General features: G+C 41.8%; 2 protein-coding genes across 14 annotated transcripts in view; one reads left to right on the top strand and one right to left on the bottom strand.

The window, feature by feature from the left end:
- The window catches only part of SGCE (sarcoglycan epsilon), a 63,935-nt gene extending 57,955 nt beyond the window's left edge, over window positions 1-5,980 (bottom strand). For 5 of the 13 annotated variants that reach the window (XM_033088801.1, XM_033088805.1, XM_033088798.1 and 2 more), the window contains exon 1: window positions 5,789-5,977. In XM_033088801.1, the coding sequence (XP_032944692.1) occupies window positions 5,789-5,897 (109 nt within the window). In that variant the 5' untranslated portion in view covers window positions 5,898-5,977. Of the gene's footprint in view, window positions 1-5,788 lie in introns of all 13 variants that reach the window. The other 8 variants (XM_033088808.1, XM_033088799.1, XM_033088809.1 and 5 more) reach the window with 5 other exon arrangements.
- A 141-nt stretch (window positions 5,981-6,121) lies between these two features.
- PEG10 (paternally expressed 10) lies at window positions 6,122-18,571 on the top strand. The gene is given in 3 exon segments (XM_033088612.1): window positions 6,122-6,399; window positions 12,186-13,351; window positions 13,354-18,571. Coding segments are annotated over 3 exon segments (2,343 nt in total). The 5' UTR covers window positions 6,122-6,394; the 3' UTR covers window positions 14,526-18,571.
- Window positions 18,572-18,773: the final 202 nt, after the last annotated feature.

Here is an 18,773-nt window from a genome sequence, read left to right as displayed (position 1 = left end):
AAGAGCACGGTGTTAGAAACTACTTTTGATTGAAAGGTTTTATTTTCAACAGAAAAGAAAAAAAAAAAAAAAAAACAAAACACACACACACAAAAAAAACAAAAACAAAAAAACACAAAAAAACCGGTCATAGTAAGTGTTGCAAAGACATATAAGGGGGGCAAACTGCAGAATGGAGAACTGCCCTACATTTCCTCCTGGGTAAAAGTCTCCACCAGCTGAGGGCTGAGCTGTCCTAGACCAGGGGCCAGCAGAGACCTGCTCCCCTTAACCCTGAGTGACCCCAGCATCCACAGCCACTCTGCCGGAGAAGCCTACTCTCAGAGAGCTAGAAACACTAGGGAAGGAATGATTCTAGGAAGGAAGTAAAGACCAGGACACCTTGCAGGAAAAAAAAAGTCTTTAATTCTCTTCTCAAATTTTCATGTTTGAAATGGAATGAGAGGAGAAGAAGGAATGTGTTAAATGGCCCTGTTGCAGCTATTTTCAAATTGTAAGAGATCAACTTGCAACACACAGGACTATGCTTTTCAGACAGTTTATCGAAAAAAAAGAAAATGTTTCTATCACACGTATCTTTGCTGTCCTACACTAAAATGTTATCATGGCCTTCAAATTAAATATTCATTGCAAGAAAGATGAATATTTCTGATACTTTAAAAGAATAGACCAGGTAAAGGTGTTAAGTTGATTGATTCCCTTGCTGAGCAGCACTATTAGAGTTGAAATCCATCTCTACCTTTCACCCACTGATGCTAGTTCTGCTCTCTGAAGCAACTAGAAGAGACTTTATGTCTACTTTCATAGTCTTCAAGCTAAACATTTCCAGATCCTCTGAGGATACCTCCGATGACAGGACTGCCAGGCCCCTCACCATCCCCACGGACTGTTCTGAAAGTTGTCTAATTTGTCAACATCTCTCTTTAAATGTGACAGCCAGAAATGGACACAATGGTACAGATGTGGTTAATTAGTGCAGGGTACTATTAATTTCTGTGACATATGGACACTATACTGTTACTAGAATCTAAATTTGATTTTTTTTTTTGCAGCCACATCGTGCCACTAGTTCACATTAACCTTTTTCCTCAAAAATTGCCACCATATAAAGTAACCTTCCTTACACATCAATGAATTATGATGCATTTACTACAATAAAATACCTTTTTGCATAGCATTTCAGCCTATTTTATACCATGTTAAACCTACATTCTGTTATCAATTTGTAACAGTTACCCTTTTCAAGTCATCCATGGGTTTCACAGCAAACATCCTATGTCTTCATCAAAGTCATTCATAAAGATTTTAAGAGCAGAACCAAGGCAAAGCCTTGTGATCCATTACCAGGGACTACTCCGGGACTCAAACTCAGTAACCCACACACCTGGCAGGTGCAGGTTCAGCTGGCCTCATGCTCAAAAAGCAATCTTATTGTCTATACACCATGTCACACACAAACCATCCTAAAGCCTTGGCAAATGCCTTGCTGGAAAAAAGATTCACTGATATTTCAAACCAAAGTGTAAACAATATACACATATTAAGAGTATAGCCATGTAAAAATATATATGCACACAGAACAAAGACTAGAAGGGAAGAAGAAGCACCGATGGAAAGATTTGTTCTACTGTCAGACTGCGGAGATAGCTTTTTATTCAGTACTGTCTTTGCTATAGTTAACGTTGTTTTAAAAACGGAAGACACAGGGAATTTTGCTTAAGAGAATTTTGCTTGGAGGCAGTTCATGTGAAAACAGCTTTAACAGCATTGAGACTCTCTCTGATCCTACCAACCTGAAAACCTCAATTACAAAAATAGTCATTTGAAAAGACTTGTTGATCCAAGTTTCTTTTTCGCAATTTTGCATTGCTGCTTTTGGCTTAGTATTTCTGGAAATCAGGGAGATAGCAGACTAGAGAACTGAATCCTTAAGTTTAGATAAAAACTTAATGTTTTGCACGCGTGCACGTCTGTCTGTCTGTCTGTCATGTCTGTCTGTCTCTGCTAGAGAGGTTGGAGAGGATAGAAAGAAAAACAAAATCATAGTATTAACATCTCTGTGAAGCTCCAGACTAAAACAGAGCTCCAGTGAAGAACCTATCGGACCCATAAATCTGTATCATCTATTCATCTTTACACTAAGAGTAGAATAGCAACAGAATTTACACTTTGGTGTTTAGAACTGAAGTAAGGGTAAGTTTTGAGAAAAGGGGTCAGATAAAATAAGAGTGATCAGTTAGCAAAAAAAGAAAAAACAAAGCAAAGTGGCTAGTTATTTTAGAGAAACTGTGCTCTATAAATACTGCACTTATTAGAATCTCAAACAATTTGAATGTGTGATTGAGAATTTTTTAACGTATCAAGGTTTCTGTACAGCTTCAGCACTTTGGTTAGAGCATGGTTTTCATCAGTGGAAAACCAATGATAGAAACTGGATGCATGTTATCTTTACCTCTTTGAGGTTGTCTTTCCCAGTTTTTTTTCATCAGAGACAAGTGAAAATTTCACTTTGCTTAGAAATGCAATTTGTCCACTATACTAGAAGTTAAGCTAAATATATGAGGTAAATCAACAGCTTTTAGATTTACGGCAAACTCTTATAATAAATGGATAAAGTGATCAAACACTAAATCCAGTTAATATTTGACCACTGAAAATTTTACTTTGCTGAGAAATAAATTTTCCCCACCATACTGAAAGTTAAGCCAAATGTATGTGGTAAATCAGCAGGTTCATACATACGTCCATAGCAAATTGTCATTTAAAATAGATAAACTGTCCAACTAGAAAGTCCAGTTACTATTTAACAAATAAAAATTCCACTTTGTTTTGAAATACAATTTTCCTACCATTGTAGAAATTAAGCTAAATACATGAAGTAAATCAACAGCTTCATAGATAAATGGCAAATTGTCAAAAAAAAATAGGTAAAAACGTCCAAATAGAAAGTCTAGTTATTATTTGACAAGTGAAAATCCCACTTCGTTTTGAAATACAATTTTCCCACTAAATTAGAAGTTAAATACAGGTGGTAAATCCACAGCTTCATAGGTCCAGAGCAAATTCTCATTAAGATGGATTCTCATTTAGTTCTCATTAAAATGTCCAAATACAATGCCCAGTTATTATTTTATAAAATAGATAATGCACATTAGCAATTCTTTCTGCTTTACATGTAATCTTGTGCAAAATGGATAATAAATAGTCAACACTGGGAACAAATATTTGAGAAAATCCAAAATTCACTTATGATACTAAATGTCAAAAAAGTGTTTAAAATTCTTTATTAATTTTTGGGGAGGTGGTTTTTAATGTTTTGTTGCTTTCCTTTAGATAACACAAAAATGTTACCTAACGCATTGCTTATTAACCTTGTATTTTGTTTTTAATATTGCTTTGTTGTTTTAGATAAGAAAGTTTTATCAAAACTACTTATCTACTAATTTTTTTCATAGAAAATTCTATTTCTAAGGCAAAGTAAAAATTATTTCATATGTAAAGGAGAGAAAACACAAGGAAATACACCAAAATTATAACTATGTATATGTTAGAATAGTGAGATCAGAAAAAAATTCTCAGTTCTCTGGTTTTAAGTATCTATGTACATTTAAAATTTGAATTAGAAAAAGCACTATTATTTTTTCTTTAAAAAGTCTTTGAAAATTTAGTGTTATTTGACAGTTAAGGCTCCTTGGAAAGAAAATAATGGAGAAAAATTAATTTGATCCCATTTTTAATTTTTACAAATTATACATATGGAACTCTGAAAAATATTTATCAGTTAGGTACATATATATGCATAAACTATGAAGAAGTAAACTCCATAATGTTTACTGGGGTTATCTTAGAATGAAGAGGTTACAGGTGATCTTGATTTTCTTCTTGATTTTTCCCCCCATTTTTTTGGAGTTTTTTTTTTCCCCTGAATTTTGTACAACAGAAATTACTTTTATTATGATAAAAATAATACTAAAGCTTTATTTTATCGAAAAAGTTCTGGTTAACATTTTGAAATAAAAAATCAAATTGGTTCAAACTTGTTCAAACTTTACAAGTCTTGGGATAAATTTTTAAACTTGAATTTTCCCTACCATCTATACTGGTTTTTCATCTCACTTTTTAGCAAAGACTATCTATCAGCCAACAACTAGGTGAAGTAACTTTCTAGATTAAAAAGAAAAAAAAAAAAGCTAAGTCCGAAAGTCAGCACAACAGTACTCTGGCAAACATAAGAAATCCTGAAATTATTCTATCTTGCAGAAAAGGGTGCAGACTAAAGATTAAAAGTCACTTCTAATAATTATAATTGTGTTCCCCCAACTTCCTGGAAAAATATATTTCATTCATTCATATATCTAATAGTCAACATTTTATTTCTCATAAAAAGTAAAATCTCAGCAAATGTGCTAGTTTTGTTTATTCCTAGAAAGTTTCGCTTTAAGTGCGATCCTAAGTGCGATCCCTGCCACCCTATCATTTATAATGGGTCAAATTCTTATTTATCTTCTACACATAAAATAATCTGTAGCAATACTACTAAAATATGTTCAGTTTTAGCCTTCAAATATGAAATGTCTCATCCATGTTTCAGGAACCTCAATCAGTTGTAGATAATTTGGTTTTCCATTTTAATTTAAACTTCTTGTGTTCAGATTACCAACAGATTGTCCGTTTTCTCAGTGCCTAACACTTTGAGGCACTTAAATGGAAATCCGCTTTAAGGCTTTTTTTTTTTTAATGCATCCTTCCTCATCAGTGTTCTAAATGAGTCTTGTAACTCACTGCAATTTTCTCTAATGTAAAATATACGTTTACACGTAGAAATACACACAAATATTTGAGGCCGAATCTCGGCAATACACTTGAAAAGATTAAATGTGCGATTGCCGTGGCTAAATGTATTCACTCACTCTGCAAGATTTACAAAAATACAACGTTGCAGGGAGAGCTAGGTATCTGCGAAAATCTCTCGTAATCATCACCAAAAGGCCGTGGCTGCGAGCCTCCGAAGCCCGCCAAGCTCTTTGGAGGCATCCACAGCTGTTTTTAATTGTTTTTTGCTTTCTCTAAATGGAGCACTTGGTGGGGCAAATGGTGCTGTTTGTAGTGTCTCTGGCCTTCAGCCCGGGTTAACCCTACCTGCGCTCCTGTTTAGCTCCAGCATTTCATGATTCTGCACCCCTGATCCTGAAAACCTGAGAAAAACGAGATTTCCGCCGCCGACAAATGCGCTTAGTAAGAGAGGGGAATTAGATGTTTCAAATGCATTTTTGTGTTCTCTCCCGATCGAATTCAAGAAAAAGAAGAAAAAAACTGAGTGTTTGTGTAGAGGGGGACGCAGCTTGATACCCATTTCCTATGGCTTGCCTCCCGTCCGAGGCCGCAGAACCCATTCTCAAGGTAATGGACCCTCCCCCCCCCCCCCCGAAAAACTGGGCAACGACCCCCAGCTCTTAGCTGCAGGGACAGGGAGAGGCCCACCACCAGGTCTACGATGGGGTTGAGGGTTGGGAATGGATATTGGAGATGGAATTTCTGCGCGCTCTGGCCAGGGAGGGGCCGCGGGGGCGCGGAGAAAAAGAAAAGGCCAGGGGTCAAGCCTGGGAAGCTACACACAGGGTCCGGAAGTGGGGTGCAAGGCGTCCTGGATGAGGGGTGCAGTAGGGATCGGGGCAACAAGAAGGGATGACGCCCAGAAAATGCCCCTGGGTACCTAAACTCTGGGCGGGGGATGGGGAGGCGTCGGCCTGTTGGCCCTGGGACCTCCCGTCGCGCGCGGGCCACTAACCTGTCAGCAAGAAGGTGCCAGTGGTCGCGGGGCTCATCCTGCGTGTCCCCCGACCCTGTCTTGTCCAAGCACAAGGGTCGCCCAGCTTGCACCACCGGGGCAATTGCATTCTTGGCCTGGCTAGGCCGGCGTCCTCGATTCTCCCCTCCCCTCCCTTTCTTCTTTCTTCCCAGCTTGGCCAGTTGAGCATCAGCATCGTGCACCCCCTCCTTAATCCCGTACTCCCTCTAGCGGCGGGCCAGTGTAGCGTGGCCATCGCCCCCATCCCATCCCCCATCCCTCCCGCCCCCGCTCCCCCACCTCCGCCCCCCTAACCCGCGGAGCACGCTGGGATTTGGCGCCCCCCTCCTCTGTTCAGCCTATATAAGGCTCCCAGTCGGAGCTCCGGGTACACGCGCTTCAACTTCGGTTGGTGTGTGTCGAAGAAACCTGACTACGACCTAGGAGAACAGCCGAGAGGGTCCACCGATCCTTGAGAAAGGTCCGCTGAGCGGGCTCGCGGCCGGAGCCACTCCAGGCTGCGGAGCACCCAGTGGAGCCCACGCCTGACACAGGTGTGGGACCTCGTCCTTCCTGTCTTCGCAGAGGAGTCCTCGCGTGGTGAGTATGCGGTGAGGATTTTTTTTTTTAAGATCACATTCATTCCCCGTTCTTATCGGGAGCTGCGGGAGATGGAGTAGCGCCCCTGAATGTCTCCACGCAAACCTTGGCATGCCTTCACTGGCTGTTCCCCAAAACAGTGGAGAAATCAAGCCTTCAGGGCTTTGATTTCCAGGACCTAAGTCCAGATATGGGCTGTAGACAGACATGAGCTGCGGACAGACATGAGCTGCAGACGGGCATGAGCTACAGACCAATTTGCAATTTGCTCTTCAAATGCGCTGCGAAGTGATACGCGCTACAAACTAATTGGCGCTTCATGCGCTACAAATTGATAAGCGCTTCAGATGCGCTACAGTCTGATAAGAGCTTCAATTGCGCTACAGACTGATGGGCGCTTCAGTGCGCTACAAGCCAATATGAACTGCAGCGATATATGAGCTGCAGACTGATTTGCGCTTTAAATGCGCTATAAAATCTGAGGTGCAGAAGAATAGCGCTACAAAAACGATATGATTAGCACTACAACAGCGCTTCATTGCGCTACAAGGCACAGGAACTGCAGAGGTACATGAGCTGCAGAACAATTTATACTTGCAAATGCACTACAAAGTAATAACATCTGCAGAGGTATCCAAGATGCACTGTTTCGTGCTACAAAGAAACCAGTTGTAGAAGAATCTGAGCTACAGAGTAAGATTACTTTTGTCTTCTTAGAGGGGGACCCCACCCTTTGTCTCTAACACACCTTTTGGAATGGCTCCCACTATGTTTCTGCAGGACGGTTCTCTGCATTTTATTAGACAAAATGGAGCCCTGGGCAAAAATAATTATTTAACATTCTGCCCATACCATTCCTGCTATAGCACTGGAGTGGAGGGGCCCTGACTTGAGTGTAAAAGGGAATCTTTTGGTGGTGGCAGAGCGGGCTGCCTTGCCTAGCTGCGCTTGATTGAAGTGGTTGTAGTGGTGGCGCGAATTGGCGCCCAGCAACAGTTTGTGGAAACTGTTGGTTTACTTAGTATTGGAAGGGGGATTGGATGGGGGTGGGGGGGTTGCTCTTGTTGCATGAAATATGAATCTGGCTGTCGGAGTCTGGTGGGAGGGGTTTGGGGGGTATCCTGGGATAGGCTTGCAGCCAGTCTCAGACCTGCCCCGCCCATTCTAGCGCGCCTTCTCTGCAGTATCAGCTTGGAGCGGGCTTAGCGCCTCCCAGCGCCTACTTAGAGCGCGCCTCCTCTGCAGCGCGCCTTCCCAGAGCGCGCCTTCTAGACCCGGCCTCCCCAGACTCCACCTCCTCTGAGGCGGCTCCTCCAGACCCCGCCTCTCTCCCTGAGCCCTCCTCCTGCGGTGGCTCCTCCTTAGACCCCGCCTCTCCAAAGCTTGGCCCCTCCCTGAGCCCGCCTCTTGATTGGGGTAAAGCCCCGCCTCTCCAGAGCCCGCCTGCGCCTGCGCAATGTGAGGCCCTAGCCCACCCCCTATCAGGCTTACCTTTGCGCCTGCGCGCCTTCACTGCCTGAGTCTGGCTGCACAGCCCCGCCCTCCTGCGGTTTCTCTGCTGTGCCGGTTTTGCTTTTTATCCACTAGTGTCTAATAAATACAAGAATAATAAAGAACAATTAATAACAATAGTAATTATACATGGAAGTTATAAGTGTTTTCCTTAAGTTAAGTAACATCCCACCACTTAAACTGGTAGTGGCTTATAAAGAAGCGTTCGTCTAAGTTCACATGGTTGGTGCCTCTAAAGGCAATCCAGCTAAAAGTTTGTAGTTAAGGTGATATATAAAATGTTCTAAATACTTTCACATTTTAGGTTTTTTTGTGGTTTTCTGTGAGACACTACTGGACCGTTGTGGTGGGACCTACTAGAATCGGATGCTTTGGTGGTGGATACAAAATAAGAACAACTTAAACTGTTTTATAGGAGTTTTAAGAGGCTTATTGGTGCTGCTTGGCTTGGCCTTTGAGAGGATGAGGTGTTTATCTGTGTGCTTATGAAGCTGGATTTTTTTCTTTCAACTGTAGGGGATTAGCTTTGCCTACATATTTATAAATTGTGCCTGGCACATGGTAGGCGTTCGTTAAATATGAGTTATATGACCAGAGTAAATTGGTTTATTCCGTGCTTTCTTTGGTGTCTGCAGGTTTTTTCTGGTTTCTTGCTCCTGGCTCTTTTCCTATGGTGCTTTGCTGTCCTGGATTGTCCAAAGCATTGCTCCCCTTCTCTCTCACTTTTAGCAGAATATTAAGAAAAAACAAACTGAAAAAAAACCCATACATTTTTAAACTCTAATAATGTAAGCTGTAATTAAAATATAAAGCAACTAAATTAACTTAAAATTTTCAAAATAATTAGCTTTATTAAAAATAAAAAGCAAAAACTAAAATTTGGGGCAAGTGGATTACTTTTAATGATACATTATTGTCATATTTAAAATTTATGTAATGTGACATAAAGTGGTTACATTACAAAATAGAGATTGAGGGTTTTAACTGGCATTATTAAACATATATATAAAATAAATGTGTACTTTACTACCAGTCAGGTGTACCATGTTTATGTTTCTAACTAAATGAAGAAATTTAAAAAACTGCTTCCGTATATTATACACCATGAGCCAGGACTTTGTTAGGGAGGATTTGGGTCTCAAAAATCTGTCACACCCCACTCCACCCCCCACCAAGTATACAATCTATGGATAACACGTGCTTATCATAATTACAGTTTTAAGTAAATCCCCAGACACCTTTTATCTACCTTGCCACCCTGACACCCCTCCTCTTGAAAATTTTGTATCTGCATTTTAAAAAGTTTCAAAGCAATGGTAACATATGCATATTAACGAACTTGGCATTTTACAAATAGGGCTCATAGCACTCAAAAAGAAGTTTAGACATTTGAAAATGTAAAACAATTAGGAGTTGCTTAATGAAGTGTCATTTCCTATTGGGATGTTTAATGTGCAGTGGGTTTTGGTTAACTATTGCTCTTTGGTGTGTTGGGGGAATAGAGAATTTTAGAGGTCATCTTGAAGAACCAAAGATTAATTAAATGTATGTATTTAATTCCTAAGTAGACTAACACGGAGCTCTTTCATATGTAAAGGTGGCATCTCTCCCAAGTGCCTTGGCTTTATGCTGTGTGTCCTTTCAGGTTTTAGGAATGGGGCCTCTTGAACACATCCCCCCTACCCCCCATCCAGCTCCTACTAAGAGGGCATTTAAGAATCAAATCCAGTCACAATGCTCCTGTTCCCTAGTGAATTGGCACTTCAGTTGCGGTTGAAACGTTTTAAAACTTTACTTACACTTATTGCTAACCTACCTGTCCACTGCCCTATCACGTTTAATGGTCAAAGTACTCTGTTCTGGGCATTTATCTCTTGTAGGATTTAGAGTCCCAGCCCAAAATTACAACCCCTGAGGCCTGATAGTATAGTAAAGGTCAAGGATCTCAAATTGGTGGCGTTTCAGGCCAAATAAGACCCTGAATTTGCTTGACCAGCACTGGATCAAAAATGTTTTAAAGACTTGAATGTCTTTGAGGAGGGCACATGCATCCCTGAGTTATATAGTTGCAACCCCTCTTATTGTCCTAACTCCAGTCTCTTCTTACTTCTACCTTCTTGTCTAGAAAAATACATTTGAATTTTAAACCCTTATTGATGTTTCTGTTTCTCTATACAATTCAGTGATTATTTGCTGATTTCCTAATGTATTGTTATTTCTGACCTATTATTGTGTTGCAGATGTTAAAACCATCAGACCTGGAGCCTCAATAGAGCCCATCCCAGTAACTGGAAATGACCCGTAGGTCCTTAACCTTCCTGATCTGGGTCAGGCTGCACCAGGCCATGCAGTAAATACCTTTTCAGAAGTCTTCTAAGTTTTGAAAGTATTAATGTCTAGGTGACAGAAGTGGCACCTGAGTCACCTGACCTGTGCTTATTATTTTTTATGGGATATTAATACTCTTAATTTATTAAAAATTTAATAAAAATTTTATTATTCTGTGACCTTATATTCTAAGTGTCACCAATACAATTGTGTTTAAGGAGTTGGAAATGAAGCTAAATGTCAGACTGATGTGTTAATTGCATCTTCTCATTTTTTCTAAACTTGAATATTTTACCTTGAATGTCGATTATTCATTGTTCTTGGAGCCTAAATTATTAAAATAATTAAATAGCAAGTTAAATGCACAGTAAATCTGTCCCTTAAGGACTCTGCTTACTGTAAAACCACTATATCTTTGTGGTTTTGTTTTTTGTAATTAATTTGGTATCCATTTTTGCCTTTATGGGTCAGAGAGGAACAGTTGGCCAGGACTGCCCAATTAAAATTCAGCGAATAGGCAGTTGGCCTGCCTTATTATGTTTCTAAACTTTTGAACACTTTCCTAAAATTTTTGAGAAAGGAAAATTTGATTTTCATTAAAAAAAAATCATTGAAAGCTAAAATAATTAAATTACTCTAAATACATTTAACCCTATATTCAGAAAGTCCATAGGTACTATGTGATGGTTTATTATATGTGTGATTTATTATCACCATACCCATAATTAGAACATTTAATCTCCTTCCTCATCTCCCCCGACCCCTCACTACCATTCACCCCTAGGAGTTTAGCCCTATCTCACTCTAAATTACAAACTTTCAGATTGCACGGACAATCTTATTTAGGACTGCACTGACAATCTTATTTAAAAAGCAGGAATTGCAAACTGGTCACCTGCAAGTCAAATGAGACCCTGGATTTGTTTGACCAACACAGTATTTAAAAAAATAATATCTTTACATGGGAAATGCAAGCCCAAGTTGTCATAGTTGCAGCCCCTCCCTGTTTTAATCCCAACAACTTCTTTGCACAGAAAGTTACCTTTGTGTTTTCTTACCTTTGGGTTACTTTTTAATACCAGCTAACAGTTACCACACGTTTAGTATGTGTATTATTTAATTAAATCCTTATTATAAGTTTGAGGTGTACTATTACTGGGCTCCTTCCAATGTCCCGTTTTATAGCCCAGCTGCTGCTAAGAGGTAGCAACTAATATCTATGGTTGATTGCCTGCATAATAAGGAGGAAAACTGACATACGCATGTTGCTGCTCAGTGCCGTTTCTGTCCCATAGGGAATTCTCTTTCAGAAATCAAATTATGGTCAGAAAAGTAATTTAGACAATCCTGTGGGTTTTGTGACAGTTGTTGTTTATTTTGATACAAGTTAACCTTCTCTGTATGGTGACGGGTTGGCCAGAATGCCCCCTCTCCCTGTGGTTGATGAATACAGGCGTTGTGATTTTAATTGCCCCCCCCTTCTTTTGGTTCCCTATTGACTGGAATATTATCTATTTTTCAGGTAACTCCTCTAATACCAGTTACCATTTCGGCTTTATTTTTTGTAATTTATTCAATAGCCATCTTTGCCTTAAAAGTTTTTTGCTCTGCTCTCTGGATACAAAACTACTTTTTTGGAGTGTGTCAACATTCTATTATAGTCAGTAAAGTTAAACATGCTGTTGATACAGTTATGTATTGTTGAATCATAATGAACAGAGGACTTTTGAGGATGAAAAAGTCATTTGGACATCAAAAAGTAGGGTGCTTTTCGTTATCTGTTGTCTCTTTGCAGGGTTTTTGTTTGTTTAACTATTAATGTAAGCAAGTAGAGTAAAGAGATACTTTAAATCTCATGTATTTAAATAACTTTAGTAAATACTTTAAGTGCTAAAATCTTTATGTTGTGCTACTTTGAATGTGTATGTTGAATTTATGCTATTATCCTCATTTACAGAAACAAAAGGCTTTTGAAAACAAAAAGAAGAAAGGGCGGAAGAGGAGGCCAGGATCCAGGCCTCCATCCCCACAGGAGTGAAGCTACACTTGGGAGGTCCCCTCCCACCCCAACTCTCACCCTGGGGCCCGACTGCCCTCCACCTCCTCCTCCTCCTCCCCCATCTTCCTCCTCCTCCTCTTCTCACAGCGGCCAGAGGGGCCAGTACATCCCCAACCTGGCTGAACGGCGCCGGGACGATCTCTCTGAAGAGATCAACAACCTCAGAGAGAAGGTCATGAGGCAGTCCGAGGAGAACAACAACCTGCAGAACCAGGTGCAGAAGCTCACAGAGGAGAACTCCAACCTTCGTGAGCAAGTGGAGCCCACCCCCCAGGATGAGGAGGATGACCTCGAGCTCCGTGGTGCTGCAGCCGCGGCTGCCCCACCTGCTCCCGTAGAGGAAGAGTGCCCAGAAGACCTTCCCGAGAAGTTTGATGGCAACCCAGACATGCTGGTTCCTTTCATGGCCCAGTGCCAGCTCTTCATGGAAAAGAGCACCAGAGATTTCTCAGTTGATCGCGTCCGCGTCTGCTTCGTGACAAGCATGATGACCGGCCGTGCTGCCCGCTGGGCCTCTGCCAAACTGGAGCGAGCCCACTACCTGATGCACAACTACCCAGCCTTCATGACTGAGATGAAGCACGTATTTGAAGACCCGCAGAGACGAGAGGCTGCTAAACGCAAAATCAGACGTCTGCGCCAAGGCATGGGGTCAGTCATCGACTATTCCAATGCTTTCCAGATGATTGCCCAGGACCTGGATTGGAACGAGCCTGCACTGATTGACCAGTACCACGAGGGCCTGAGCGACCACATTCAGGCGGAGCTCTCACGCCAAGAAGTTGCCAAGTCGCTGTCTGCACTGATTGGCCAGTGCATCCACATCGAGAGAAGGCTGGCCAGGGCGGCTGCAGCCCGCAAGCCACGCTCCCCACCCCGTGCGCTCGTGTTGCCTCAGGTCACCAACCACCACCAGGTGGATCCCACCGAGCCTGTGGGAGGTGCCCGCATGCGCCTGACCCAGGAAGAGAAAGAAAGACGCAGAAAGCTGAATCTCTGCCTCTACTGTGGGAATGGAGGTCATTACGCTGACAACTGTCCTGCCAAGGCCTCGAAGGCTTCGCCGGCGGGAAACTCCCCGGCCCCGCTGTAGAGGGACCTTCAGCGACCGGGCCAGAAATAATAAGGTCCCCACCAGATGATGCTTCATCTCCTCACTTGCAAGTGATGCTCCAGATTCATCTTCCGGGCAGACACACCCTGTTCGTCCGAGCCATGATCGATTCTGGTGCTTCTGGCAACTTCATTGATCACGAATATGTTGCCCAGAATGCAATTCCTCTAAGGGTCAAGGACTGGCCAATACTTGTAGAAGCAATTGATGGACGTCCCATAGCATCGGGCCCAGTTGTCCACGAAACACACGACCTGGTAGTCGACTTGGGAGATCACCGTGAGGTGCTGTCGTTCGATGTGACTCAGTCTCCATTCTTCCCCGTCGTCCTAGGGGTACGCTGGCTGAGCACACACGATCCCAACATCACCTGGAGCACCCGATCGATCGTCTTTGATTCTGAATACTGCCGCTACCACTGCCGGATGTATTCTCCAATACCGCCAACTCTCCCACCACCAGCACAACCGTCCTTTTACTACCCAATGGATGGATACAGAGTTTACCAACCAGTGAGGTATTACTATGTCCAGAATGTGTACACTCCAGTAGATGAAAACGTCTATCCAGATCACCGCCTGGTTGACCCTACCATAGAGATGATTCCTGGAGCACACAGTATTCCCAGCGGACACGTGTACTCACTGTCCGAACCTGAAATGGCAGCTCTGCGTGATTTCGTGGCCAGAAATGTGAAAGATGGGCTGATTACTCCAACAATTGCACCTAATGGAGCCCAAGTTCTCCAAGTGAAAAGGGGGTGGAAACTGCAAGTTTCTTACGACTGCCGAGCTCCCAACAATTTCACCATCCAGAATCAGTACCCTCGACTCTCTATTCCAAATTTAGATGACCAAGCTCACCTGGCGACATACACGGAATATGTACCTCAGTTACCTGGATACCAAACGTACCCCACTTATGCCACGTACCCGACCTACCCAGTTGGATTCGCCTGGTACCCAGTGGGACGAGATGGACATGGCCGCTCCCTGTACGTGCCTGTGATGATCACTTGGAATCCGCATTGGTACCGCCAGCCTCCGGTCCCTCAGTATCCACCCCCGCAGCCGCCACCGCCGCCCCCGCCGCCCCCGCCGCCGCCATCCTACAGCACCCTGTAAATTAGTCACGTCTTTCAGGATCTCTGCCCTCAGCTGATTTGTGCCCAGCTTCTCAATCAGTGACTGTGTGCTAAATTGGGCTTCTGCATCTTCAGGCCAACCTGAGGCTGTCCTCTCTGAAATGGCTACAGAAGGTCAGGGCCACCCTGGACTGGCACACATCCTAAAAGCACCAAAAGTTCTTCACCATTTCCTGGGAGCAACAGAATATTCACAAACAGATTACCAGTTTTCCACCTTGACTGCCAAGGGGACTAAAATTCATAAGTTGACTTCCCAGCGAATCCTGGCAGCCTCGATTAACATTTGCAGAGAAGCTGATGCAAACACAGGGAATGCTGTTTTCTTTATGGAGGGAGAGACAAGGAGGAAGAGGACGTGACTTTTCTTGCAGTTTCGGTACTCTCTTTACATCATTGGAGGACCGACGCCTTATTAAGGAAGCCACAGTTATTGGTGCAGTGTGAAACGGCTTCCGTGATCTTTTTGCTGCACCCTTAGAAACTTCACCATCTTCATACTCTTCTTTCATGGTTCCGTTAATTCCCAAGGAGCAGCAACTCGACCGGTTCTCCCAGGGGCAGGCAAAATACCTGCAACAGAAACACCTCAGGCCTGAGAAGGAAGTGCCATCTCAGACGGACTCTTGTGTGTTGAGTGTGCCTTCACCTCCTGGTGCAAATCATGTGTACCCAAGAACTCTGGCTTTTTCACTACACCTTACCATCGTCGTGCCAGCAATGGCTTCCACAAAATGTTAAACCTGGTAACCAGAGACTATTGGTGGCTCTAGTTGTGTTAGATATTGTGAAATGTGACCACCTCTCAATCATATCTGAGGGCTAATGAGTAGCAAATCAGAAGGACTCTGAAATCCGGTACCCAACTCTTAAAAAGGGACTCTGAGTTAATGTTACCAACTTGTCCTAGTACTTTAGATAGAATATTCATGAGTGTTGTTAATGGGCTGGAAGAGGATCACCTGAAATCTTGGGAACATATGTCCACGTCTTTGCCTCCATAAAGTATCTGGGCATTTCATCATTAGTCCCCTCACTAAACTGTAGCATCAGGATGCTTAGAGAGGGGAAATGATTTTAGCACCCACACCCACACTCCTATGCCTGGGAGGGATGTCTTTGAATGAAGGGAAATTTGGGCACTGAACACTGTCTGGAGAATATGGATTTGTTTAGTAAGCTTCAAATCCAGCTGCCAATGAATGAAAGGCCTCAGAAAGCAACTCCAGTGACTCAAAGCAACAGACAACACAAGCATTGTCTTTAATCCAGTGACATCATCTGGTGTTTCCTGGATGCTTTGTGCTAACCTGGGACTGCCTGACTTCCTTTAACCTGGTCCCTTGCTACTTCCTTGAACAGTCTGTCTAACCTCTCTCTTTCTGTTTAATTCTTTACTACTACCATTAACCCTGCTGCAGGATTTATGTCATCCATCTTGCCTGGTTGCTGAGACTCCATTTTGCTGCCACACACAGAGAAGAAAGAGGCAGGCTTCAAGGAGCATGTGTTTGAGCACAAATTCTCCAATTGCCAAAATACAGTTTAAGCAGTAGAAAAACATGATACATATTTCAAATTGCCTATCAGGAAGAGGAGTCTAATGGTGAAGTCTCATTTTTCATCAACATCATCTTTCACATATTCACTATCATCCACCCTTATTCTTGCATGTTTAAATACTTAAATAAATGTTTAGCTATAGATTAGTAGTGTCCTTTAACAGTGTTTTAAAGTGGTGACTGCTCAAAAATTATTTCCATTGAATTACAAAAATACTATCTATCCAATTCTTACTGTGTTAGAGTTAAGCTAATTAAAATTGATAAGTAACGTAGTATAAAATATTTCCTTACTGTGAACTTCTCTTACAACACTGTGAATAAGAGGCTCCTCAGAACTGGAGTTTTGTATAATAGTTCATCCTGTTCATCTTCAATCTTCTATTTTAACATCATATAATTTCAATTTTATTAATTAGGCCTTTAAAAACCACACAAAAGGATGCAAATTCAAAGAAGATACCTAATTGGCTATTTAATCCAAAACAACTTTCTTTTTCTTTTTCAATGGAATCAGAAAAGCTTGTCAGTCACTCGTGTCTTAGAGTCCATCATTACTTTTAAAATGGTGCATTTGTGCTTCTGGACTATTTTGAAGCGTCACTTCAGTTTACCTCAGATACCAATCCATCCTCCATACATTTAAATTCAAATTGTGTTGTGTCAAATTTACAGTTGTCAATTGATCTTTAAACTGCAGAGGACCTAGGAATGGGTCGTTGTCTGCAGCCTGGCATGTGCACACGGACATTTGCCATCACTGCAAGAAAAAATCTGGAGAAGTTGGCCAGTGACAGCAACCGTCAGGAAGAAGACAGTGGTATGGGTTAACAACTCACGGATGAAGACCTGACACACATTTGGTTGTTTAGTAAAGCTTGTGAAAATCTATTGGCAGTGTGTACTATGCTCTTTTGCTATATATACTATCTATAAATGTAAGTGTTAAGGATAAGTAATCTCAAATTGATTGTTCTCTACTATCAGAATTTTATTAAGTTTCCTTTCACTAAGTTGATTTATTTTGTTGCTGTTGAACAAATTTATGTTAATTGGATACATTCAATATTTTTGGCATTTTCCAACAAAAATGCCTTTAATAAGAAAGGAAAGAGTAAAATAATTAAATCTCTATCTGAAGAAGTTAGAAAGGGAGCAAAATAAAAACAAGATAAATAAATCAACATCAGAATTATTAAACAAAGCCAATAGTCAACCCTTTGAAGCAAATTGGCAAAATTGATTGACTTTTGGCCTAAATTTGCAGTGTTAGTTAAAAAATCAAGAAAGATTTAGGAGCTCCCGTTGCTAGGCAGACCTAGAGAGAACTAGCTAAGGTCATCATGCTAGATTATTGAAATGGAAGTTTACATACATTTCTGAGGGGTCAGTTTAGTTTGAGTAATGAGGTATTTGTATTAGATGCTGGAAAATGATGAATTAGTTGGATTAAATCAGGTGAGGTAACACAGTGAACTAGCAGGTGCACAGAATAAGAGGGGCACATCTATATAGTGCAGTCGGGATTTCTATTTAAGGTTGCAGGTACCTCTTAGACTCCTGAATTGATCCAGTTGTCATCCGCCACAGACATCTAACATCGGATAGAATTCCAAGATTGGCAACAAAGAACACTGCTGGAATGACCTAGGCAGAAATGTTGGACCACCTGCAGAGGTGACGAGCCTGGTGGGAACCACCTACATTTTCATCTGAAGAAAGAATGTACATCTTGGGACTGAAAGTTCTTTGTTGTTTCAGATTGTAGAATGCTATCAAAGTGGTCTGTGGAAAATCGCATTGTTTTTATTTCTTTGTGTAATCAGTTTAAGTAATAGGGGATATATATAATCATAAGTATTTAGGGTGGGAGGGATTATTAAGTAATCTTAAATGGGTGGGATTAAACAGCATGATTATGTATTAGATCTATCTCTATAAGTGAACATGTGTACTTACTTATGATCCTTTACTCTGTGATTGCTACCCTTTACCCTTGTGATTTCAATAAATTCTGGAGGGAACTGCAGGGAGATCAACATATTTTGGGAGAATTGGAAATGAATAAAACCCTAGTGGGAGAAAGTTCAAAAGTGATTGGATACATAATTTAATACAGGCTTTTTGCCCTGGGTATTAACTCCAGGGGTCAAGATTGTGAGCAAAGCCTTTATTTAGAGAGATGTTGGGTGGATAGATACCCTTTGAGAAATTGTTGCTGGAATGAAATTGATAATGATGGATGGTACATATTCATGGCAGTTAAATGAAAATGATGAATAAGAACACTTGCCCCCATCAGTAGCCCTCCTCTTTACCCCTGCTTCTTCTCCCTTACCCCTACCCCTCTCCCATATCCCTGCCCTTCCGCATTTTATTGCTGTATTCTCTTTACTCTATTTCTCTCAATTTACTAATATTGCATTGATGTTATAATAATTCAATTAATAAAGATTTAGTGGTTAAGTGCAAACTGTGTCCTGATCATTTCAGCGTCTGCCAGCATCAAGGGAACAGGATGGGGGAGTGGAGGGGTGGGAGAGTTTGGGGGTGGGGGAGTAGGAAGATGAGGGGAGAAGTGAGGAGGGTGGGGCAGTAGGGGGGTTGGGTTGTAAGAGGGTAGGGGTTGGGGAGGGTGGAGTTGAAAGATAAGTTTGGAAGTGTGG

Source organism: Rhinolophus ferrumequinum, chromosome 20 (assembly GCF_004115265.2).
Source record: "Rhinolophus ferrumequinum isolate MPI-CBG mRhiFer1 chromosome 20, mRhiFer1_v1.p, whole genome shotgun sequence".
NCBI lineage: Eukaryota > Metazoa > Chordata > Mammalia > Chiroptera > Rhinolophidae > Rhinolophus > Rhinolophus ferrumequinum.
Note: the sequence above shows the minus strand (reverse complement) of the source record. Positions and strands in the feature narration are given on the sequence as shown.